This window comes from Chionomys nivalis, chromosome 9 (assembly GCF_950005125.1).
Source record: "Chionomys nivalis chromosome 9, mChiNiv1.1, whole genome shotgun sequence".
Lineage (NCBI taxonomy): Eukaryota > Metazoa > Chordata > Mammalia > Rodentia > Cricetidae > Chionomys > Chionomys nivalis.
Genome location: NC_080094.1, coordinates 23,703,875 through 23,729,535, shown reverse-complemented (window position 1 = coordinate 23,729,535; position 25,661 = coordinate 23,703,875). Strand labels below are relative to the sequence as shown.

Genomic DNA, 25,661 nt, shown 5'->3' with positions numbered 1-25,661 from the left:
ATCCCCAGATAGTCACACCTGGTGTGGTGGCTCATGCCTTTAATTCTAGCATTCAGGAGGAGAGAGGACAGCCTCAATTACAAAAGAGGTGGGTTGGAGCACTATAAACACTATTTTTCTTTTTCCACCTATGGCACTGTGAATCTAACCCAGGGCTTTGCTTATTCTAAGCAAACATTATACCACTGAGTTACTCCCACAGTCCTCATATAACAACCACTAAAGGAGTAAGGATCTGATCTGAAATCTAGTCCTAATTATCCTATGTTACCATCTTGGATTTTGATTTTCGTGGTTTTTTGTTTTGTTTTGTTTTTACTTCATGAAGATAACTGCAATGGTAAATAACCCACTTCCTACAGCTAAAGGAAAAGCTGAAAAAGATGGCCATGATGAAAACCCTCAGGCCAAAATAACTAAGTGAGTGAATGAACAAGGAGAGGTGGCTAGCAGCTGAGTCAATGGCAGTAAACAGCAAACACTGCGCTGAGAAGCACTTCCCCATAGAGAGAGGCAAGAACCACACAAATGGCCTAGATGAAAATGAAAAGTAGAGACAAAGGAGTCATTTAATTTATGAAATTTATTGTTGTAAAATCTGTTCAAGTGACAAGGAAATGCACTCTTCCATTTGGTACAAAGGCGCTTCATGACTATTGTCTTGTCTCCAAAGCATGAGGAAAAACTGTCCAAGTCAACCCTTGAGCCACCCACTCATGTCAAGCAATACACTGATGAGTCTTTCATGGTGGTCCTGCGGAGAACGTGTCCTTTGAGAGTCTGAGAACTGGCAGAGGTGATCTGAAAGAAAACCCACCAAAAGAAGACAACATAACCTGACGTAACATGGGCACAGGACATGGCTAGAGATGACAGGAAGCTCACAGTACTTGTGAAAGGAAGACACAGACAGAACAGTAATGCACATGAGGTAAGAAGGCACACAATCCATCAGGCCTGGGAGGTCTGGGAGGGACTGATGGGGAACCTCCTTCAGCCAATGACCTTTGGGAGGCTGGACCAGACTAGAGTGTGCCGTTCCCAACCACAGTGATCAGTATTCTGACAGGGCATACAGTTGCACACCTGATTGGCTAGAGCCATCAGCTCAATGTGAGCTGACCTCCGGTGTGCCCAGCATGGAAGGAAGGGACTAGCCTTCTGCAGGAAGGGAGGACAGAGTCACAGGCCCTGAGGCAGACTGGGCACAGCAGGACACACCTGATTGGAGGTCAGAGAACCTTCAGGAAATGGAGCCTGCAGCAAGCCCTCATTGCCAGGATGGACTGAACCCCTGAGACCATGAGCCAAAACTACTCTCTCCTGTCTAAGTGGTTTCTGACATGTATTTTGGTCACAGTGACAAAAAGAAAAGAAATCCTGATGCACACACTTGCTCGCCATCGCTGAAAGGAGAGAGGCTGCGGTACACCAGACACATCCACGACACATCCACTCTGAGTGGGATATTCTGCAAGTGTCACTCACAGAAGGAGCACAGGGGGGTGGAGGGATAGTGTGGGGTGGGTGGATGGGGTGCGGGGGAGAAGGGGGTGTGGAGGATGGAGGGGATGGAGAGGTGGGAGTGGACAATCCAGCAGTTTTCTGCTAGGAAGCTCTTCCCACCAGAACGACTGTGACCTTGAGACTAACAGAGGTCAGAAGACACTGAGTGGCCAAAACTGCTTTAGCCACAGGGGTCCACATCTCCCTCCCCGCGCTTGGCAGCTGAGGCTAGAGGATTCCAAGTTCCAGGCCAGCCTCTGCGACACAGTGAGACACTGATGCAAAGCAACAAGCAAACCCATTAATCAATCTAATAACAACAAAAACAAACAATTTAGAAGGAAAACCACCTCTTAGCAAGCTGTCACCTGAGGTCACCTGAGGTCACAGCCCTCTACTCCTGGGGTTGCACTGGGAGACCAGGGGGCTGTGGACTCACACATACATTTATTTCTATTTTCATGTGTCACTACATGAAAAAAATCAGTCTTTCATCTGATTGTTGTTTTGTTTGGTTCCAGACAGTTTCTCTGTGTAGCCCTGGCTATTGTGGAACTTACCAGGCTTGACCTTGAACTCAGAGACCCACCGGTACCGCCTCCCTGAGTGCTGGGAAATGTGAACTATAAACTTGCAATGTGTCTGATGAAGCTTGTCCAGAGACTTAACACACACAGTCATACCACCGCTGCCCTAAGTCCACGGAGGAGGTGAACTGCTTCAGACCACATTTTGTTATTTTGTTACTTAAGGCCACTAATAAAGAAGAATATTGTATAAATTTGAGTTTTAATAGCATTTTGATGATTGTTTCAATATTATAAGCCCTGTGTTTTTATGTCTTTTACTTATTTTTATGTGTTCTGATTTGTTTCTTAAGACAGGGTCTCATGTAGCGATGACTGGCCTTGACCTCTCGATCCCCTGGCCTCACACAGCACCATCCAGCGGTCTCTCCACACCTTTTAAACAGTCTCCAAGAAGGTTCATGACAAGAACCAAGCATTGTATTTCCTCCAGTCCGGGCTACAATAACTGGTACCTGTTGCCAGGATGTCCTGGCAACAGTCAACCAGGGCCCTGACCTCCCCCTAGCCAGCCCAAACTCCAGTCCTAGCACAGGCTAGTCAGCGGGGTGGGCAGCCTTAAACCCTCTCCTCTGGGGAGGAGAAAAACACAGACTGTCTCTACAGGCCACTGTTCACTTAAATTATTTACTGCGCCTCTCAGGTCAGAACTGTCTTTAGCCAACACTTAATGGATTCATCATACGGAGACGGAAGGCGGAACATGAAGAACAGAAACGGGAAGAGAACGGGATTCTTGGGCCAAAGTGAGAGACCCCACCCCTTTAATGCATCCCACAGCACTGAAGCTGTGCTTCGCTCTAAGAACGAAGATACCACACTGCAAGGGGCAGGCACGCAGCAGTCCCCAACGTGGAAGGCTGGTTCAAAAGCGGCCTCCCTCTCTCAACAGCTTTGTGCACCTAGATCCTGGAAGGTGTCTCCCAGTCTTGCCACTAAACAGATGAGGGAAACTGAGTCCAGTGAGTAGAAAGTGAAAGAAATCTCTAAATTAGGAACTAGGCTCAGTGGTTAAACACAGGCTTGAGGATCCAAGTTCAGATCAAGTATGCACAGAAAATGCCCCGGGGACTGTAATCCCTGCCTTCTCCAGGGGCCCAGCCTGGGTTTGATTGAGAGACCCTGCCTCACTGCATAAAATGGAAGCGAAAAGTTTGGGTCCCCTGCGCACAAGGACGCACATGCACACATGGTGCAAAGATAAATGCAGGCAAAACATCCATACACATAAAATAAATGAATAAATTTAGAGGGGAAAAAGAAGGGTGCCTATTGCTCTTCCTGAGGACTTGAATTCACTTCCGAGCACCACATTAGGTGGCTCCAGCTTGTATCTCTAGCTCCAGGGAGATCTGAAAGAAACTTCTGGCCTCTGCAAGTACCTACATTCATATGCACATATACACACGTATACACACAACTAAAAATAGTGAGACAAGGTCTGAGAGGTGGCACGCTGGTTAAAAGAACTTTCTGCTCTTCCAGAGGGCCTAAACTTGTTTCCCAGCACCCACACTGGAAAGTCCCAACTTAATTTAAGAGCATTTCTTGGTCCAATGTCAGGGAAGGGAAAGAGGACTAGGAGGCCTGCCAGTAAACTGGTTGTGTTCTGGGTTTTGTCAGACAGACAGAACAAGGAAACTCAAGACGCCTTACCTTCACCAGCACATAGTCCCCAGGCTGAGCTCTGACCTTCTTCCCAGAATTAGTGACATCCTCCACCTCCACATCAGGGAAGACCACCTTAAGGTTTGCATCATTCCGGCCACACAAGTCTGTGGAAGAACGTTTGCTGAACTGCAGAAAACAAAGACAAGAATGTATGCATCTGTCAGTAGTAAGTTTTAGGAGGCAGACATTGCTCCTGTTGTCCGAGGCTCTCCAGGGTCTATCACAGAGCATTTCTTAACCAAGAAATCCAAAGGCTCCGTGTGTATGGCTGCTTCCACAATAGGACAACATGCAGTGCACAACAGAAACAAAGTTCTGCTGACTATTTTAATGAATCGATGAATCTTTACAGACTCGGCTTCTGCAATAATGAACTTTCAACAAGCATGAGATCCAGGTACTCGTGAGTGAGTGGATGTGCTTAACAAATCAATGTTCACGACTCCTGACCTCACACTAAGCACTTAGGATTGGCCCAGAGTTTTTGGCCCGAGTTACTTGCTCCTCTTGAACATGCTAATTTGAACTGGAGACTCCACCAGAGCCTGGGACCAGAAAGAAAGATAAACTTCAATGAGAAGATTAAGTTCTAGAAAAGACACAAGTCTTTCTATTCCTGCCAAGATTCAGTAACAGGAACCAAATTTACCCTCTTCTCTAAAATCAGAAAATAAGACAAAATACAAAAAACAACTGTATTTAGAAATCAGAAAACAAGCCGAGTGGTGGTGGCGCACACCTTTAATCCCAGCAGTCAGGAGGCAGAGGCAGGCGGATCTCTGTGAGTTCGAGGCCAGCCTGGTCTAGAAGAGCTAGTTCCAGGACAGGAACCAAAAGCCATGGAGAAACCCTGTCTCAAAATATCAAAAAAAAAAAAAAAAAAAAAAAAAAATCAGAAAACAAATCACACAAGACCTCAGCCTGACTGAAATGGAAAGCAAATGAAGTGAGTCCTCCCTCCACCCCTGCTTTCAAACAGAAAGGCACCTGTCACTAGAACACGGAAAGCAAGGGAGATCAAAAAGAACAACATCAGGTTCTCTTCCATAACAAGAGAGATGAACCTGAATTCAGGCTGATGGATATCATAGGAAATTAAAGAGCAAATTCTGGAAAGGAGAAGGGTAAGCAGAAAGAAGAGCTCTAGAATTCTCTCTGGGTTTCCTGATTCTTTACTAAGCAGATGTGTGTAAAGGAAAAACTCCAGAGACTCAGGTCAACAAAGTAACCTGGCTGTTGCGGGAGGGCCTTCTGCTCCTCCAGCCAATAGCCGCTGAGATACCAGCCCATTGGGGGGCGTGGTCTCTCTCCCTTTAAAAAAGCAGCCATTTCCCTCCTCGCTCTCTCTTACTTCCTGCTCCGCTTCCGGCGACTAGACTCCCTTCCTGATTGCGCAGAGGGCTGTTGTCTGGGACGGTGATCTGTAAGGTTTTTCCCCTTTAAATAAATAACCATTATATTAATCATAATTCCAAACTAGCGTGGGATTGTTTGTGACTTACGCCTTCGCCTTCACCTGGCAACTATCAGCTAGATGGTTCGGCATTTCATATCTGTTCTTAGAACATATTATAACTTTGCTATCAGGATGATTAGTATGGGAGTGGGGGAGATGACTCGGTGTCTAAGAAGCCCTTGCTCTGCGAGCATGAGGACTTGAGTTTGAGTCCTCAGCGCCCACATAAAAGCCAGGCATGGAAGCATAAGTCTAAAGCCCCAGTGATGGGGAGCAGAGACAAGCAGATCCCAAGAGCTTGAAAGCTAGTCAGTCTAGCAGAGATGAAAGAAGAAACAAGCCCTTCTTATTTGTCCTCCTCTTCCCTAGCTGAGCTGTGGCAAGCATCCTCATACTTACCTTGTGCCATCTGTGAGAACTCTAGGTCCCTACACTTAGCCAAGAAGTCTCCAGAAACAAGCTTTCTAAGAGATTATGACCAAAATAGTACTGAACAAACATAACCAATAAATCTAGTTCTAAAATTACACATCTGTCTTTGCTTCCAGGAAGATAAAGCAGAAATATTTCTCCTAGTCCTCTTGTTAAGAGCAACTAAAAATCACATATATAGTTTGATATGGATATGTATTTTTAATTTTAATAAATTAAAAATATATATAATTTAAATAATTTTTAAAAATCAGTAACAAATAGAAATTTCATAATCTCAAATTTCAAAATCAAAATAGATAAATTCAAGAAAAATAAACAGAGCCTCAGACACTTGTGGGACAATTCAAAAATCTATTACTTGTGTTGCTATTGCATCATGATTGCAGAAAAGTGTTCAATCTAGCAGCAAATATACTAAAATTTTAATAACACAGAATTGAAGAAGAGGAGGAAAGGGAATGAAGAAGTATTCAAAGTTGTGACTAAACACTTCTCAAATGTGGCAGATAACATAAAATCCTAACAGAGGAAATCCACACCAAGATACATCACAGCCAAACTTCTACGAAAAAAACCTTGGAACCAACAGTTGTCTGTCATTTGAGGAGCATGAGGACAGCCACCTGCAAGCAGGAAGTAGACTCTCACGAGAACTGGACTGTGCTCATCTCTGACTTCCAGACACAAAATTAGAAAAAATAATTTCTATTACTTAAGTCAAAAAAAAGAGGAAAGGGAAGAAAACAGGAAAGAAATGGAAGTTAAAAAGAATGGAGAGGAGAGGAAAGGAGAGGAAGTGCAGGAGGAAGGAAGAGGAAGGGGAAACGGAGAAGGGGAAAGAGAAAGGAAAACAGAAAGATCAATTTAAAAAAAGGAAATTCCCAATAAAAACATCCATGATTTCTCATCAGGAACAGGAAGCCAGCAGGAAATGGCACGTTTTTCAAGACCTGAAAGGAAAGCGTTACCAACCCAGAATACAAGGTCCAGCAAAAATATCCCACGGGGGCTGGAGAGACAGCTTAGCAGGTTGGAGCAGTCGCTGCTCTATTACAAGACCAGTCCAGACCCCATCGCATACTCAGAAGGACACCATGGCTCTCACTCCAGCTCCAGGAGATCTGACACCCTCTCCTGGCCTCCTCAAGCACTCAAATATACAATGTACATACATTCACACACATACATACACACATACACACACACACTCACATGCACACACAATAAAAATAAATCTTTAAAGAAAAGATCTTTCAAGAAAACAGAAATGAAGACAACTCAAAATTAAGAAAATTAAGAAAATCTATTACTAGAACCCACAGGAAGTTTTCTAAATATAAAACACTTGGTACATCAGAAAGAAAGAAAAAATATGACATAATTATATACATAAAAGTTTAAAACACCAGCCGGGTGGTGGCCATGCCTTTAATCCCAGCAAAGGCAAGCAGATTTCTGAGTTCAAGGTCAGCCTGGTCTACAAAGTGATTTCCAGGACAGCCAGGGATACTTAGAGAAACACTCTCTTGAAAAACAAAAAGAAAAGAAAATTCAAAACACCAACAAGAAAATAAACCAGAACCACTGCATTCAGCAAGATCACAAAATGCAAGATAAAACATTTTGGACTGGGTCATGGAGTGTTTGTCTAGCATGCAGGGGCCCTGGGTTTGATACAATTACCACACAACCTGGGCAGGACGATGCACTCCTGTAATCCCAGTGCTTAGGAAGATATAGGCAGGAGGTTCAGAAATTCAAGGTCACCCTGGGCTACATAGCAAATTTAAGGTCAACCTAAGTAAGACCAGGTCTCAAAAAAAAATTAAATTAAATTTAAAAAAATCAGAATCAAGTAAGACCTAGATAAAGAAAACACAGTGTTATTTTAAAAAGTAAAAAAAAAAAAAAAAAAATACATGTGACCTTACCCCCTCAACCAATACCAGCTGGGTTTGGCCCACTGAGGTCTCATTGGCTTTTGAAGCCTCTTCTCTGAAGACAGTAATAAGTTCCTCCAAACGCCTTAATTTTACTTCTTCTGGAACATCGTCCTTCAGCCTATGATATGCTCGTGTTTTCTGTTAAAAAGACAAAACAGAACAGAGGTCACTAAGGATTTGTAGAATCCTCAGGGCACAAACGAGAGAATGTGCGCATTCTACTCACAAGTTACAGATGTGTAATCTGGTCCAAAACCCAAACCTGAACCAGACTTATTTCTCTAGTTCTAGGAACAGTCTGTGAGAGAAAATGGTGACTGAAACAGAATCTTTGTAGAGTCATTCTAAATTTAGCAAATGAAAATCACACTCGTGGCTGGCAGGGTGGGTCAGGTGGCAAAGGTGCCTGCCACCAAGCCTGACAACCTGAATTCAACCCTAGAACCCATGTAGTGGAGGAAAGAACCAACTCCAGCAAGTGGTCCTCTGACCTACACACACACTACAGCACATGCACATCCTTACAAATACACACACACGAAACAAACAAGTTTATAAGTAAATACATTTAAAAAGAAGACCACGGACTCAAAGTTCATCTTCATATTTATATTTGGACACAAACTAATAAATAATAATCCATGCTCTAAGCTATTCACCACACTGTCTATAGAGACACAGATGTAAAGCAGCCTAAATACTCACCAACTAGTACCTAGTAGACTATGGCTTATCAACACACTAAGTGCGTTATACACACCATCCTATTCAAGCCTCAAAAACAGCCCTGAGCTGGTATTGTTATTCCCACTCCAGGAAGCAACTAAGGATTTTAGACAAGGTCACTGTTACAAAACAAAGGTACAATTTGAGTGCCATATTTCTACTGTGTATTGAAAGGCCATTTTCCATCTACACCAATCTCATAAATAATTTGTGCATCTGCGATGTCCACGAAAAGGAGGCAATACGGAATGTTACAGGCTCTGGGGAAGTCTCACTTCTGAAATAATTTTGTAAAAGACACTGACCAATTGAAACTGACTACAGAACACTGAGCACTGGGCTTTGGTTTTGTCTTGATTTGCTTGTTTGTGTTTGTTTTTGAGAGTCTCAGTCTACTCCAGACCAGTTTCAAACTTGAGATTCCCCTGCCTCAACCTCCTAAGTGCTGGAATTACAGGCATATATGGTATTTTTTCATATTAATTTGCTGAAGTTTGTGGTGGCTAACACCTATAATGCTAATGATCGGGCAGCTAAGTGAAGTAGAAGGAAAACAGGTTCAAGGCCATCCTGAGTTTTATGGTAAGAGAACAATGCTAATTGTCTCCCATCCAGGACTCACCTGCCTCATGCTGTAAGCAAAGAGAAAACCGGTATTATACTGGACTTCTCGAAGTAAAGACACTGTCTGCAGGTGATCATCCTCTGTCTCTCCACAGAAGCCAGTGATGAAGTCGCTGCTGAGGCTCACACCTGTCAATACACAACAAAGAACAAGGGACCAGTGCTCAGAGTACTGCTTCTGCCTACCTCAGAAGGAATGTGGGCATTTACAGATTCCAGAAGGAAGGAAACTAAATGGGACAGATTTCCAGACTACCCCGCCCACATCTAAGTAAAACAGAAGTCATTACAGAGCAAGGGAGAGAGACTTGCTTTTCTACATCATGCCAGAAGTGGTTTCTCACTCGACATTTCCTTAAGCACTAGAAGATAAATCTTAGTTTCATATGCTGGATTCAGAGATACTACAGAAACGCAGTTTCAAATCAGTCCTGCTTTTGCAGGGGAGGGTGGGAGACAGTGCTAAAGACTGAACCCAGAGCCTAATATATGCTAGACAAGCACTCTACCACTAACAGTCCAGCCCCCAGGTCCGGTTTTTACTAGTCAATCTTTCAGTGCTTCACACAAACATATACATCTATGTATCTTGTTTTGTTGCTATTGTTTGAAGATAGGGGATTGCTTCTCTACTGTGTTAGAGACAGAACCCAGGGCCTCTACCTCTAAGCTAGACTATATCTATGTATTTTAGTCAATTCATAATAACTGCAAATGTATATATGATCAAACATTGAATTTAATTTAGCATTATGTTCATTTCCAATGCAGTAGCAAAAATTACCAGATACTGAATACTTAGAAAGTGCTATATATCACTAGCTATTCAATTGCTCCCAAAATCAGATAACATGAGCACTATTTACTCTATTTCATAAATGACAAATCTTTGTTGTCACATAGCCAGTAACACAGAACTCAATACAAAGCCAGTACATCCAGCGGCCACATCATCCTGCCCCATCAAAACACAAGTATATGTGCATTATACAAGAAGCATGGTGGCACACACCTTTAGTCTCAGCACTCAGGAGACAGAAGCAGGTGGATCTCTGTGAGTTCAGGGCCAACCAAGCTAGTAAGTTCTAGACTCAAAAAGAGAAAAAATAAAATTTGAGGTAAATGTCAGGCAACATCCTCAACCAAATCTAAGTAAAACAAAACAAAAACATTAATTTTATTAGGAGGAAGGGGAAAAGAGAGGGGTAATCTAAAGTCTGCCTAATTATAGTGGAATAAGTGGTAGTGCATATTTATAATCCCAGCAATGGCAATGAAGGTGGAAGAGCAAGTTCAAGGCCACCCTGAGCAACATAACAAGACACTGTCAAAATCTAAATGCTAGAGATGCAGATCAGAGCATATGCCTGTAAGACATGAGGTATGGATTAAATCTCTTGCAAAACACACACAGTCAGAAAGATGGAAAGAGAGAAAAACAGAGAAGCAGAAAATGAACATGAAAGTAGCAAAAACTACAAAATGACACCATAAGGAATTTGCCAAAGAGGCTGGTAATTGAGCAGGATGAATGTGGACAATGGTAATGTGCTCAGCATTTCTTAAATGTACCTGAGATACAGTCTCTGATATGATGAACCAATGCCACATAAGCTTCCCTTGAATATCTGCAGCAAAGAAGAAGAAGAAAGGACCTAAATGAACTATTCATTCTTTTAATTCTTTTATGGGGGGGGGGGGACAGGGTTATAAGGTCTCATGTAACTGAAGTTTTCCTTAAACTTCTGTTCCACTGGCTCTACCTCCCAAGTACTGGGCTCATAGGGGTACACTACCACACTCAACCCAATCTTATTTAAATGAGCACTATAGAGAGATAAAACTATGAATTCCCACATATATTCATTTTTTGATTTTGGACTTCATAACCACAAATCACACTAGAGAAGTATATGAAAGCACCCCTTTGGGCCAATGAGATGTTTCAGCAAGGAACATTCATTTTTTTCATGTTTTACCAAACCTGATGACTTAAATTCAATCCCTGGGACCTACATGGTAGAAGAAGAAAACTAACTCCTTCCAGCTCCTGAGGATCTTTCATTTAATAAATCAAGAAAAAAAAAATTAAACACTGAAGAGGACCTATAGGGGCTGGAGAGATGGCTCAATGGTTAAGAGCACTGGACCTAGGTTGAGTTCCTAGAAACCACACTGTAGCTAACAACCATCTGCCACTCCAGTTTCAGGGGATCTGATGTCCTCTTCTGGCCTCCATGAGCACTGCATGTACATGATGCAGACATATATGCAGGCAAAACACCCATACACATAAAATTTTTAAAAAATGGGATTCCTACATCTTTGCCTCTGTGGAAAATAAGACAAAGTTCCAGTTCATATTAACCCCCAGTCCTACCTGTGCAAATTTATTTCCAAAGCGAGTCAAGTGATCTGCATTTATATTCTAAGACCTAAAAAACATTATTATTCTTGCAAGTTAAAAGACTAAAATTTCAAATATGGCACCCAACAAGCACTTAATTTTAAAAATGTTAAGCAAATAAGAGATTTGATGCATATTCTGCTTAGGGGATGCACAGAAGCAAGTTCAACTGTCCATAGATATATTCAAACAACAACCACTTATTAATTTGCTACTGTGTGTTATATACCATACTAGGTCCTTAGCAATAAATGCAGTGTTTAGTGATTCAAAGAAACTGGAAAGGTAAAGGACATCCTCTCCCCCAGTGAGTCTGACCCTCTCCGCATGGCATCCAGTACACGGTTGCTTCCGCTCTGGGCCGGCAGGTGGATCTGCTTACAGATGTTGTGTCTCTCGTGAATCAGCTGCAAAACCTGACGAAACAGAACACATGGGTTACCTAAGTCTCATCAAGGAATCCTGTAAAAATGAATACTCTCTATATCTGGGAGGGGTTGCTGTTGTTTTGTTTGAGAGAAGATTTCACTGTGTAGGCCAGGGTGGCCTCCAGCTCAGCAATCTGCCTGACTCTGCCTCCTGAGTGGTGGAATTAAAAGTGTCGAACACAGTACTTGGTAGGATACTCCCCTCACTGTTTCTCCTCAAAAACTAATTTTCAAGTAATTAAAAGGTTGACTGGGAACTGAGGACAAAGCTCAGTGCACTGACTGCTTAGCAGGAACGAGGCTCTGGACCCATTCCTCAGCACCACATCAAACTAGGCATGATGGTGCACATCTTTAATCTCAGCACTGGGGAGGAAAGGGGAAGAATCAGGAGTTCAAAGCTAGCCTCAACTACATAGGCAAACATGGGCTGAGTGAGACCTGTCTTAAAAACTAGAAAGAAAGAGCCAGGGCACACCTTTAGGGCTGCCTAGCTGCTGGCCCAATGCCTCTAGAGCTTTGGTATTTGGGGGTAGTGGCCCCGCAGTCATGTGGGTAGCAGGCCCCAAGTGACAGCAGCATGGAGGAATTCGACTCCAAAGACTTCTCCATGTCGGACGAGGATGAGGACTACGTGCCGTCAGGTGGAGAGTACAGTAAAGATGATGTCAACAAGTTAGTGAAGGAGATGAAGTAGATAGTGACGAGCAGCTGAGAAAACCAAAGGGAAAAGAAAGAAGGCACAGAGCATTCCAGCCAGAAAGAGAAAACAAAGTGGCCTCTTGTTAGAAGACGAAGAGGAAGATGGCAAGGAAGAATCTGGAGGTAGTAGCAGTGAAGAAGATGGAGGAGGACCAAGAAGGAGGCCTTGGGACTGAGAATGCAAGGAAGAAGAGAAAGATGGATTATGGGCCAGTTTCCTTAATGATGTGGGACCAAAATCAAAAGCAGCTCCAAGCTCACAAGTTAAGGCAGCAGAGGAGACTGAAGAGACTGTTTCAAATAAATTGTTGGTCAAAACAGATGAACTGGAGAAATCTAAAGAGTCAGAAAAAGTGAAGATCACCAAGGTGTTTGACTTTGCTAGTGAAGAACATGACTAAGGAAGTAGACGCTGCATCTAAGGAAGCCAAATCTTTCCTCAAGCAAAATGAGAAAGAAAAACCTCAGGCTGTTGTCCCTTCAGCAGTACCAGCGCGCCCTGCTGGATCAGGGATAAAAAGATCAAGTGGCATGAGCAGCCTTTTGGGAAAAACTGGAGTCAAAAACCAGAAAATGAGCACCCTTGAGAAGTCCAAACTGGACTGGGAGAACTTCAAGGAGGAGGAAGGGATTGGTGAAGAACTGGCTGTCCATAACGGAGGGAAAGAAGGGTACACTGAACGGAAAGCTTTTCTGAATCAAATGGACCACAGGCAGTTTTGAAATTGAACGAGACCTCAGACTGAGCAAAATGAAACCTTGACATTCTGGGGAGAATTAGTAGCAGTTTATTCCTATTATCAGTGTGAGCTCTTCTGTGTGTCTGTGAACTGTTTCCAGTGTTCATCATGTCTCCAGCAGGGCCCTTTTCTATGTTGCAGTTTGATTTATGTATCTTAATCTTAGCTGGTTTCATTCATTTTACTTTTTAAAATTTGTCTTTAAATAAACAAATAGAGAAGTCCTGAAAAAAATTAAATAAAAAAAATAGAAAGAGCCAGGCAGTGGTGGCACACACCTTTAACCCCAGCACTTGGGAAGCAAGAGGCAGGTGAATCTCTGAGTTCAAGGCCAGCCTGGTCTACAGAGTGAGTTCCAGGACAGCCAGGGCTACACAGGGAAACCCTATCTTCAAAAAACAAAAACCAAACAAGCAAAAAGAAAACAAAGAAAGAACTTTTTATTATTCAATAAGAAAGAAGACAATCCAGTCCAGGTAGAAAAGGTGAATAATTGGATGTCTAGCAAACATGTGTGCTACCTATTCAATGTGTGGCACTGTCCCAAGTTTGAAACATGTGTTCATTCTCAACAACCCACAGAACTAGGTTATTAATGCTCTTTTCCCAGATAAAGACAGCAAACTAAAAAGTATCTTTATATATCTACTAGCAAAAGAGTACAACATCTGGGATTTTACTAGCAAAAGAGTACAACATCTGGAATTTGGATTTTTTTTTCCTTTTTGACATTTATTTTTGTTTTGTTTTTCTGTTCATTTCTTTCTTTTCTTTTTTTTTTTTTTTTTTTTTTTTTTGATTTTTCAAGACAGGGTTTTGTTTCTCTGTAGCTTTGGAGCTGCCCTGGAACTAGCTCTTGTAGACCAGGCTGGCCTCAAACTCACAGAGATCCACCTGCCTCTGCCTCTGCCTCTGCCTCCTGAGTGCTGGGATTAAAGGCATGCGCCACCACCACAGCCATTTGTTTGTTTCTTAAAGCGTAATCACAGCCAGGCAGTGGTGGCACATATATTTAATCCCAGCATTCAGGAAGCAGGGGCAAGTGGATCTAAGTGGGTTCAAGACCAACCTGGTCTACAAAGTGAGTTCCAGAACAGCCAGAACAACCAGGACTGTTACACAGAGAAACCATCTCAAAAAAACGAAAAAACCCTGTCTCGGGGGAAAAAAAAAAAGAATGAAAGACAGTCTTGCTAAGTAGCCCTGACTGACTGACCTGACACTATGTAGCTAAATCTGGCCTGGAACTCACAATCCACCTATGTTAACCTCTGGAAGCTAGGATTATAACCATGTATCATACACTGGACAAGAGCTAGTATCTGAGCCCAAGTGTGTCTCAGGCTACAGTCTGGGCACTTTTCCCATGACATCGCATTGTCTCCCTTCTGTTCTCACTGTATCTCTTCCTCCACCACCACCATGTAACTGCCCACCTTGATAAACTTCTCACTACACAGGTGGTCCCAAGTTCCCATGGAAAACCATCCTATCACCTTCCTGACCTTAGGGGACTTTAAATTCTGCCCAAAGGCCAGCAGTTCTGCAAGGAGATATTGCAATGTAACACAGAATCCCCAAATCAGGACTCAAGGTCTCCGCTGTATGCTACTGGGTCCAGGCAATCATATGCCTCAAGATGCTGATAAGTTTGTCACAACGCTAAATATCAACACTCACCTCATCGGGAAAATCCTTGGGGTGGGGAGAGGTGAAACGGATTCGCATTTCAGGGTCTATTCTTGAAACCTGATCCAGAAGATGAGAAAAACGAAGCCCCCCTTGTTTGGTTTTATAGTTGGTATTAAAACCACGGCTGAGGTTGGTAGACACTGCGTTATTGAACTGGACCTCTGAATTGTCCCGAAAACTATTAACATTCTGGCCAAGAAGTGTCACTTCTTTTACCCCCTAAAAACAGAAAGAACATATTGAAAACTAGTTTAAAAAAAAAATTCTAAAACAACAGATTCATGTCAAACCACTAATTAAAAATTAGCTAAATATACCAAGAACCATATAGAAACCTGTCTTTAATACAATAATTTCACACTGGAGTATTTTATCTAAAGACTGAACAACAGGCAAGACAGTGACGGTACATGCCTTTAATCCCAGTACTTGGAAGGCAGAGACAGTCAGATCTCTGTGAGTTCAAGGCTAGCCTGGTCTACAGAGGGAGTTTTAGGACAGCCAGAACTGTTACAAAGAAAAACCCTGTCTCGGGAGGGAAAAAAAAAAGACTGAAAAGAATAAAACCTTAAATACTAAGAGTGTGCATGATTATAATCTCAACACTCAGGAAGCATAGGCAGGTTTCTGTTAGCATCTCAGTCCTTTGAACAGAATATATCTATCCTAAAGGAGTTTTGTATTGTGGGGGAATTAAAAATGGGGGGAAGGGGATGACTTTAGTATTTAGGCAGGTGAAAACAGATTTCACAAGCTACCAGTGATGGAACTATCTTTGGATAGTAGAGAGGCACAGGCTACAAAATAGAAAGGTTGTCCTCAGCCCGCCCAGAGCATGCTCAGACAAAGAAAGCTTGGAGAACCTTACCTGCTCAGACAGTTTCCTCACTTCATCTAGAATGGAGGCAACCGGCCGACTCCTCTCCCGGCCACGAGTGAAAGGAACGATACAGTAACTGCACATATTGTCACAGCCACGCATGATTGATCTACGGGGACAGCACCAGAGCATGGTTAAGAGAGGAACAGCACTGTCTTAGCAGGTCGCAAACAATGGGTAACAGCTCTACAGCTCTCTTGGGATTTTTCTTTGGCTCTGGATCCTCCTTCCTCTAAGCTCACACTGAACTAATGTGGAATTTCTAAGTATAATCACAGACTGTGAGCCAGACTGTAATTGATAGACATCCTGGTGAGGAAGCACAGTAGTGAGGAGAAGAAGTCAGACTCAGCACTGTGGAGTCTCTACTGTTTTTATAGGTATATTGGCTGGAACTTTTACATAGAGATTAAAAACAAACTCTATTGTCTATCTATGTCATATAAGAGATCCTAAATATAAAATATAGTTTGCATTTCTCATACAATTTTTTTCTTTGAGACAGGGTTTTCTGTGGATGAGACTAGACTTAAACTTGTATGTAGCAAAAACCATGGATGAGGATCTTGAAGTCCGGAAGTTCCTGCCTCCATCGCCCAAGTGTTGTGTTTACAGATAGCATCACTGTATCTGACTCCAGCTTTGATTTTCTGACATAGGGTCTCTCAAAGCAGCTCTCAACTGCCTAGTACATGCTGTGGAGCCCAGACTGCCCTTGAATTCACAGCAATGTTCCTGCCTCCTGCTCCCAACTGTTACAATTATAGGTATGAGCCTCTTCCCAGCTACTGTTTTCTATTTCTAAGAGAAGGGCTTTCCAAATTACACAGACTAGCCTGGAACAATAGAACCCAGAGTGACCACAAACTCATAACAATCCTGCTCCTGTCTTGGCCTCAGATTGTGAGCATATACTATAGCAGTTAAAAAAAAAATATTTCCTTAAGTGAAAATAAACACAGAACAATATTTATGCTTTAAAAGGAGAGTACAGGCTAGAGAGATGGCTCAGAGGTTAAGAGCACTGACTGCTCATCCAGAGGTCCTGAGTTCAATTCCCAGCAACCACATGGTGGCTCACAGCCATCTATAATGAGATCAGGTGCCCTCTTCTGGTGAGCAGACATACATGGAGGCAGAATGTTGTATACATAATAAATAAATCTTTAAAAAAAAATAAAAAAATAAAAGGAGGGTAGAAAAAGTATCCATATGAGCATATGACTGCATATACAAGGGATAGTTCTAGAAGGATTAAATAAGAATGACTGACATGGAAACCTTCGAGAAATGGTCTGAGAGAACAGGGAAGATGGGTGAGAGGGAGTCTTACTGTATCACGTGTTGTTCTCTGCATGTTGTACCATAACTTTCAAACTCATTACTGTCAGGAACCTTCCATTCCTAATAGTAAGACTAAACATACTATTCCAAAAGTAAAAGAGAACGAAGAAGCTCACCCCCAAGTATCACAGAATGACTCACACAAAGGCAGAAGTGGCACTGGGACTCGTTTGGACTGGCATGATATCTGCATAGGTCTCATCCAGAGAGAGAAGCACGTTTGCTGCCTGCTGACCTGACTCCACAACAGCCAACAGTCTGGGGAGGTCTCGATAGGCATCTGGACCAGCCAGGAGATCCACCATTTTCTCCCTGTTGAGGATCTCTCCCTTCAGTCTCTCAGCCATGCAGCCTAGGAAGTAAAAGAAACTTGTACCTCTTCTGCAGTTCATCTGAATTCCTGGCTTTTGCTCAGTGCATGTGATTGATAACTTGCATTGGAGACCAGGGCACAGAAAACTTCTCTGAGAGCTTGGTATTATCCTTCAAACTGGACCCACACCACTGAACCCACATCTTCAAATACAAGGAGACCACAGAAATATTCATAGCAACTCAATTAAATGCCTAGGGTTACAGGGAGACATCCAAAAGCCTCTCCCCATTCTTTTCATCATTGCTGGGGGTGGAGGTCAGAGCCTCCGACATAAATCAAGCATGCCATGAGTGAGCGGCATCCTCTGCCCCGCGAAAGCCCCCCAAACACAAGCTACCTCTTGTCACAGTTAAAAATCCTTATCATTGCCGGGCGGTGGTGGCGCACGCCTTTAATCCCAGCACTTGGGAGGCAGAGGCAGGCGGATCTCTGTGAGTTCGAGACCAGCCTGGTCTACAAGAGCTAGTTCCAGGACAGGCTCCAAAACCACAGAGAAACCCTGTCTCGAAAAACAAAAACAAAAACAAAAAAAAATCCTTATCACTGAGACAAAAGACATCTTATATCAGAAGCCTGTTCATAAATTTACAACTACACTTACACTTTTTTCTCTTTCAGCCCACAATACTTGCTAAACCTATGAGAAATGATAAAATTAATACCCCCAAACCATCATTTTACTATCCAGTCTTTATTTACTAAAATACAACTGAAATGCCACTGCACAGGGCAGCTATAATGACGTGAAAGGATTACTTGTGCAGCGTCTCTCTGTACCAGTACAGCCGCTAGCTGTAGAGATATGCTAGCTGTGTGTATCACCATCAAGAGTGAGGACAATAACTGCACGACACGGACACAGTCCACAATGCGGAAAGTTAAAAATACCAGCCGAATTCTGGGACAGGAAGGATGCAGAGATTTTTCTTTCGATTAGCATATTTTTACACTTATTTATTTATTTAGGGTGTGTAGGTGTGCATTTGCTACAGTACAGATGTGGGTAAGAGGACAAAGCAGTCAGTTCTCCTACCATGTGTGTTCCCAGAATCAAACCCAGGTCAGTAGATCTGAAGGCAAGTGCTTTCCCTGCTGAGCCACTGGCCAAGCCCCCAAGCATTTACTTTTGAAATATGTTTCCTGGCCACCTAGAGCAGAACCGTCCAGCTGAGCTTTCTAACAAGGTGAAGAGAAGTGCTGGATGGAAAAGACTGGAGGGTTGTGTAAGCTGGCAGCCCCGTCAGCTGTGGTCACTGAGAAATGATGGGAGGGGCCGTGGAAGCTGGCGGCCCCATCAGCTGTGGCTACTGAAGCTGAAATGTGTCTGATGCAAAAAAAGGAGAGGATTTTTGAAATTTTATTTTAAATGTGACTACTGACCACCAGACTGGTCAGGGCGGACCTGGATCCTCACTTGGGCATGCTTCAGTAGCTCACATGGCAGATGACTACACTGGGAACTCATGCTGCCCTCCAGACAGCCTGCTATCAGATATTTACATTATGATTCATAATAGTAAAATTACAGTTATAAAGTAGCAACAAAAACAATTTTATGGCTGGGGTCACCACAACATTAGGAACTGTATTAAAGGGTCCCAACATTAGGAAGGTTAAGAATCACTGCTCTAAAGGAAAACTCTAAGAACCCAAATCTCAAAATGGAGAAGTCTGAAAATGAATGGATACCTAGAATCCCAATCCTCAGAGGCACCCGGGAGCGTGGTCGCTTTGTCTTCAGGGCTTTCAGCTGACTTAAACGGTTCCAGATGGTCTGCTCAGCCTTCTCCCTGAGAAGATCCAAAGAGACGAAAATGAGCAAGATAGGCGAACAGGGGGATGAAAGCCATGTGAGTCCTTTCAAAGACATCCACATTTAACTCAGGGAAAGCACCGCTTGCTATCATTTTCTTGCTCCCTAACAATATCCTCCCTACACATCTCAAAATCCAGACAAGCCTGTAAGCCAAACTCAAAAACCACATTCTTCACAAACCCTTCCCAACTCTTCCATGACTCTCCTCCCTTAACTCTACTTCTCCTGAACTTGGAAGGTTGTTTTTATTGTTTCATACATTCTATAGCCCAGGCTAGTCTAAAACATATTACATAGCTTGAACTGTCCTCAAACTCACAGCAACCCATCTCTCTTGACCACCCAAGTACTGGGATTACAGGCATAAATCACCACCTCAGCTTTTATGATGTTTACTTAATATTCTCCATCAGATGTTAGTGGGCTACTTATATACCTGTCTTAGTACCTTTGAAGCCTGGCTTTATAGAAGAAGGTTCATTCCTGAATCTCTCATAACAACTAGCTCAATATCATTCCACAGAGGTCCCATAAAAAAAAAAAAAAAAGTGTCAGATCAACAAATTAACGTTAAAGGCAGTTGTGGAAATAGTAACACCAACATGCCTTCAACAACAGCAACAGCAACAACAAAGAGTGGTATGTTCGCTTTTTTAAAATTCATTTTTAAAATGTGTTACATGTATGGGTATTTTGACTATATGTATGTGCACCTGCCACCCATAAGCCTGGTGCCTGTAGAGGGATCAGTCACCTAGAACTGGATCTACAGATGGTTATGAGCTACCGTGTAGGTGCTAGGGATTGAGCCTAAGTCCTCTAGACAAGCAGTCAGTGCTCTTAACTGTTGACCCAGGAAGCACGATTAATAAAAACAGAAACTAATATTGGGATTCAACCTGAATATTTGAAAAGCAGCCAGCCACTGACTCTTACCTCGACCTCAGATCAAAATGGTGCCCCTGCCTCCAGGAATCTCAGAATGAGACGGAGACTGAGAGCTGTCTCCTCCTGTTTTATAATCCTCTCTAGTTCTAGGCATGTTCCATTACCACCTGTAGCTAACGTGGCTACTGGGATTAAAGGTATGTGTCATTGCTACCTGGTCTATAAGGTTGGCCAATGTTTTACTTTTCTGATCTTCAGGCAAGCTTTATTTATTAAAATACAAGTGAAATGCTACTACAGAGCCATCTCTCCAGTCTATCACTTTAGATGAACTTCCTGTGATCAAGTATTTCCTGGCAACTTCTAAAGATGTCATTCATATTCTTTTAGAATTCTGTTTCCCAACCATTGGCTATACCTCAAATCAGGTATATATATTGTCAGAATATGCCATTAATAGCCAGAAAACTTTAGGAAATTTTGGAGCTCAGCATTTTGAGTTTAAAAATTCTATATAATGGGGCTGGAGAGATGGCTCAGTGGTTAAGAGCATCGCCTGCTTGTCTAAAGGTCCTGAGTTCAATTCCCAGCAACCACATGGTGGCTCACAACCATCTGTAATGAGAGATCTGGTGCCCTCTTCTGGCCTGCAGGCATGCATGTAGGCAGAATGCTATATACACATTAAATAAATAAATCTTTTTTTAAAATTCTATATAATGTACAGAGCTTGGTTTGGGCATTTTTGTGACTATTGTTTGCTTTTTAGACAGTTTCATGTGTAGTCCAGGCTGGTCTAGAACTTACAATCCTCCCAACTTTTACAGCGCTGAGATTACAAGTGTGTACTACCATGCCCAGATAAAATGGGTTAGGAAGAAAAAACAATGTCACACAAAGGCTACTGTTTAAACTTAGAAATCGATGTATACTCTACACACAGAACCCAACACATAGGACATGCTCAGCAAACCAGTCAGTAGTATCAAGACTATCTCTATTACAAAAAACTCTTAACTCTCAGGGATCTGGAGCCATTGGCTCACCTCCATAAACAAGCCTCCTTGACATGATTACACACAGTATATTCACTCCCTATGGAAAGAACAAATTTGTACCTGATAGAACACGTGACAAGAAGGATCACATCAGCCTAAGGAGAACAAGAAAAATAAAGTCATAAACTTTGAAATTAGCTTTGCAGAATCACTACCATTCAGTCCACCTGCTTTTTTCCAATTATTATGGTAAAAACATACATAAATCTTATTTTAGCCATTTTTAAGGACACCGTGCTATCGTAAGAACACTTGAACACTACAGTGCAACCATCACCAGAACGTCCCAGGGGAAGCTCTCTATCCATTATGTACTTACTCCTCAAGCCTCACCACAAGAAATCTTTGTTTTGCTCTGGTTTGGTTGGGTGTGGTTTAGCTGCTCTGGAGACACAGTATGCCTTACAGTCACCATAGCCTCAAATTTGAGATCCTCCTGCCTCCACTTCCCAAGGCTAGGATTACAGTCACATGTGACCACATCAAGTCTGATAACCCCTTTCCTGAAGATGAACAGCATCATTAAAGCTCAAAATAGCTGGAACACCAGTATATGCCAGTCCTACGGTACACGTCACTCAAAGGAACTAACTCAGCAGCCAGCATCCTCTCCCCGAAACTCACTGCATCTAAGAGCCTGCACCAAGGCAGGTAGCCCAGGCCGAGGAAACAGGGAAGCAGGGAATGCAAGCACCTCTTGGAGGTTGCTGGTCCGCAGGTAGCCGCTCTTCTGTAAAATGGACCAGGCTATCTCTGTGTCATTCACATTCATCTGGCAGCCATAGGTCTCGAGATAGACTGCAATGAAAGGTAGATTGAGTAGGCAGAGGGTCACATGCTTTGAGCCTCCTTCCCAAAGCATTCAGAAACACGAGACAACATGTTATCCACAAAGTCCCTTGTTACCTCAACCCTAAAACACCATCGACTGCTAGATGTACCCCCAAATTAATAACAGCCTTTCAGAACAAAGGGACTACAACATCATATACATACACCCACTGTAAACAGGGTATTTAAAATGTAGGGGCGATGTGCCCCTTCAGAAACAAGTAGAACAGGAAAGACTAATGATGACTTTTATCCATCTGAGGGAAAACTAAATTCAGGTCCCCATATTATAGTCCTCCCTCTAAACAAAGGGAGAGTGAAGTAAAGCCAACCTTTTCGCTGCCTTCCTAGAAGTTCATCCCCTGTGACATAGGGGGGTAGGTCCTCCACTTGTGGAGAAGATGGTTTCTCTTGAAGAACCAAAGCACTTCTTAAAAAATGCTGAAAAGTTGGTCCGGCAGCAAGCCTGGAGCTGAAATCCTTTTGAAGATCTTCTGAGCTCTGCCCCTCTGGACTTGACGTGGTGAGGACACTGCTACGTGCCCTGCAGGTCCTGACCAGCAGCCAGGACACAGAGCTCAAAGGCCCCCACTTTAGAGACCTCTGTGCTTGGAGGACACACTGTAATGGATGCATGGCACCTGCAGTTCTAAATCTGCAAAAGAGTGAGACACATCAATGCACATTACTGCGCACTCTATACAGGTATGCACTGGACACTTTCCACAAAAGCAGAAGAGAGTATGTTTTGGGGGAGGGGCATAAGAGGTGTCGCAACATAATCTCAGTATTATCCTGAGCTGGCCTGGAACTCACTCTGTAGTTCAGGTTGGGGGTCAGGGAGGGCATGAGTGGGGGAACAAAACTAGGTTGGTTCTGTTTGCTCTTTTTCTTTTTCTTTTTTTAAGATCTTCTTATATAGCCCAGACTGACCACAAACTCTCCTCATTCCCCCTGCCTCAGTCTCCCAAGTACTAGAATCAGGAGCATAGACAACCATATCCACTTCAAAGGCACTCTTGACAGTCACCTTAACCAAAGCATGGTAAACCTACAGTCTCAGTGACTTGGAAAGCTAAGGCAGGAAGATCACTTGAGCCCAGGAGTTCCAGGCCTACCTGGACAGCCTACCAAGGTCTCTTAAAGCTTACAGTCTCTCACGTTGGGTGTGGTAGCATGCACCTTTAATCACAGCATTTGGGAGGCAGAGGCAAGTGGATCTCTGTGAATCTGAGGCCAACTTGGTCTACAGAGCTACTTCCAGGACAGCCAAATCTGTGCAGAGAAACCCTGTCTCAATAAAACAAAACAAAACAATCTTACAGTATCTCTAATTTATAGGGTTATAGGTGGAAATAACTAAGGTATGGCAGTGAGACGGCTCGGTGGGTAAAGGCGCCTGCCACCAAGCCTGACCTGACCCACACAGTGGAAGAGCTGATTCCCATAGCTTGTCTTCTAATCTACACACACCACACACACACCAGGTGTGGTGGCACACACCTTTAATCCCAACACTCAAGGAGGCAGAGGCAAGCAAATCTCTGTGAGTTTGAGGCCAGCCTGGTTGACAAAGTGAGTTCCAAGACAGCCAGAGCTGTTCATATACAGAACCCCCATGGGGGGGAAGGGGTATAGCAAATGCAAGTAGGACCTAACCACTGGCCAGGAGTTATGAAAATCACACATTAAAAATCTAGTCAGAGGCCGGGCGGTGGTGGCTCACGCCTTTAATCCCAGCACTCGGGAGGCAGAGGCAGGCGGATCTCTTTGAGTTCGAGGCCAGCCTGGTCTACAAGAGCTAGTTCCAGGACAGGCATCAAAAACTACAGAGAAACCCTGTCTCGAAAATAAAAAATAAAAAAAAAAAAAATCTAGTCAGAGTGGTAGCTCACACCTTTAATACCAACACTTGGGAAGTGGATTCTCTGTGAGTTCGAAGCCAGCCTGATCTACAGAACGAGTTCTAGGACAGCCAGTGCCACACAGAGAAACCCTGTCTCAGGAAAAAAAAAAAAAAAAAAAAAAAAAAAAAAAAAAAAAAAAAAACAGCTGGATGCTAGGCACTGGCAGCACACACCTTTAAACCCAGCACTCAGGAGGCTGAGGCTGAGGTAGGGATTTCCTCAAGTTTGGAGTCAGCCTGGACTAGAATGAGACAAACAAACAAACAAAACAACTTTAAAACCTAACTTGGACAAGATGGTTCAGTGGATAAAAATACCTGTGGCTCAAGTCTGAAAACCTCAGTTAGAGCTCCCGAACCCACCGTGAATGGGAAGAACTGACGGTGGGAGGAGGAATGGCTCTGACCACCACACGCTGTGCCCACACTCACACAATTAACACTTTTAACGAGGTGGGGGGGACCCAAATAGGCATACTAAGACTTCAGCAACCATTCATTCCCGGCCCACACCTCTTCTCACAGTATGGACCTTAAGAGTCAAAGTGACTGCTGCCTAGCCGGGCAAGCGCCGGATCAAGGAGCCTTCTTTATGAGCGCTGGGATGGGGCAGCGATCCTCTCTGTGGAACCTGACAGGGGAATCAAAAGCAAACTTACAGGTTTGCACAACACAGCGCAGAGCGAAGCTCTTAATGGCAGTGGAAAGGGGCGGGACCACTTGCCATATCCAAGCACGTGATTGGGTAGATACTGATGCTGGGCGTGGCGGGAGCTCTGCATGCACGCCCACAAGAACCCCTATAGCCATCCAGCAAGGCCGTTCAGACCCCATCTCTGCTTCCCAAGGGGAGACGCTAGGGCTCGGAAGGTGACTTGGCCAAGGACATGCAGAAGTAGACAGCAGGACTGAGCTACAGTCGCAGCGGTCTCTCTCAAGGCCTCGCGCCGCCCAGTGATACCTTCCCCTGGAGCTCCCGGCTCTTCCTGCACGCCGCGAGCCCGCCTGCGCCACGGCGGGTCACCCGCTGCAAACCCGTCTCAGGCCTCTCACCTCCCACACCTGTGAGGTCCGGCGCCCGAACCAGAAGCTCAGTCAGCTGGTGTGCGTCTCTCTCAGGCGTCCTCCGCTGCGCGCCTGGGCGGGCAACTTCTGTTCCGCCGTGACTTCCGTCAGCCGTGTTCTAACGGAAGTGTTTCCTCCCGACCCGGTAGGCTCTGGCCACTGACTTTGAAAAATATTTGGGTGTGAAACCTAGTTCTTTAAATGCTACCCAAATATATATATATAGCTTAAAAACCAGGTTGAGCCGAGCGGTGGTAGCTCACGCCTTCAATCCCAGGCAGAAGCGGGTGGATCTCTGTGTTCGACAGCTAGGGAAACACTGAGAAACCCTGTCACGAAAAACAAACAGGTTGGGCATGTAGGCAGCCTCAGAGTCTGCATCTGCCCATGTCCCGAGAAAATGAGGGATTCTTAAGCGAGTTCTACCCGTGGAAAGTAGGGACTCTGCCTTGTCACCCATTAGCTCCCTCCTGTGACATGCACCCTCCTCTCCTCTCGATCCCAGGTCTTTTAAGAAACGTGACCCATGGGGCTGATATGACGACTCAGAGTGAAAGTCACTTACTGCCAAGCCTGACGA

The 25,661-nt window shown here is 43.7% G+C and overlaps 1 protein-coding gene and 1 pseudogene across 3 annotated transcripts; one reads left to right on the top strand and one right to left on the bottom strand.

Annotated features, from left to right (window-relative positions):
- Positions 1-564: 564 nt before the first annotated feature.
- On the bottom strand, positions 565-25,141 carry Cdk5rap1 (CDK5 regulatory subunit associated protein 1). Of its 3 annotated transcripts, none has more exons than XM_057781897.1 (14): positions 25,070-25,141; positions 22,443-22,765; positions 21,974-22,077; positions 21,340-21,374; positions 19,207-19,307; positions 17,283-17,493; positions 15,786-15,906; positions 14,906-15,136; positions 11,674-11,771; positions 10,521-10,576; positions 8,947-9,077; positions 7,587-7,736; positions 3,750-3,890; positions 565-801 (listed from the first exon to the last, which is right to left on the bottom strand). In XM_057781897.1, exons 2-14 carry the CDS (start codon positions 22,744-22,746, stop codon positions 715-717), a joined length of 1,770 nt encoding a protein of 589 aa, XP_057637880.1. In that variant the 5' UTR covers positions 22,747-22,765; positions 25,070-25,141; the 3' UTR covers positions 565-714. The 3 variants fall into 3 exon arrangements, with proteins under 3 accessions (XP_057637880.1, XP_057637882.1, XP_057637881.1); XM_057781899.1 differs by having other exon boundaries at positions 25,079-25,127; XM_057781898.1 differs by having other exon boundaries at positions 24,978-25,089.
- On the top strand, positions 12,364-13,248 carry LOC130882020 (craniofacial development protein 1-like; annotated as a pseudogene).
- Positions 25,142-25,661: the final 520 nt, after the last annotated feature.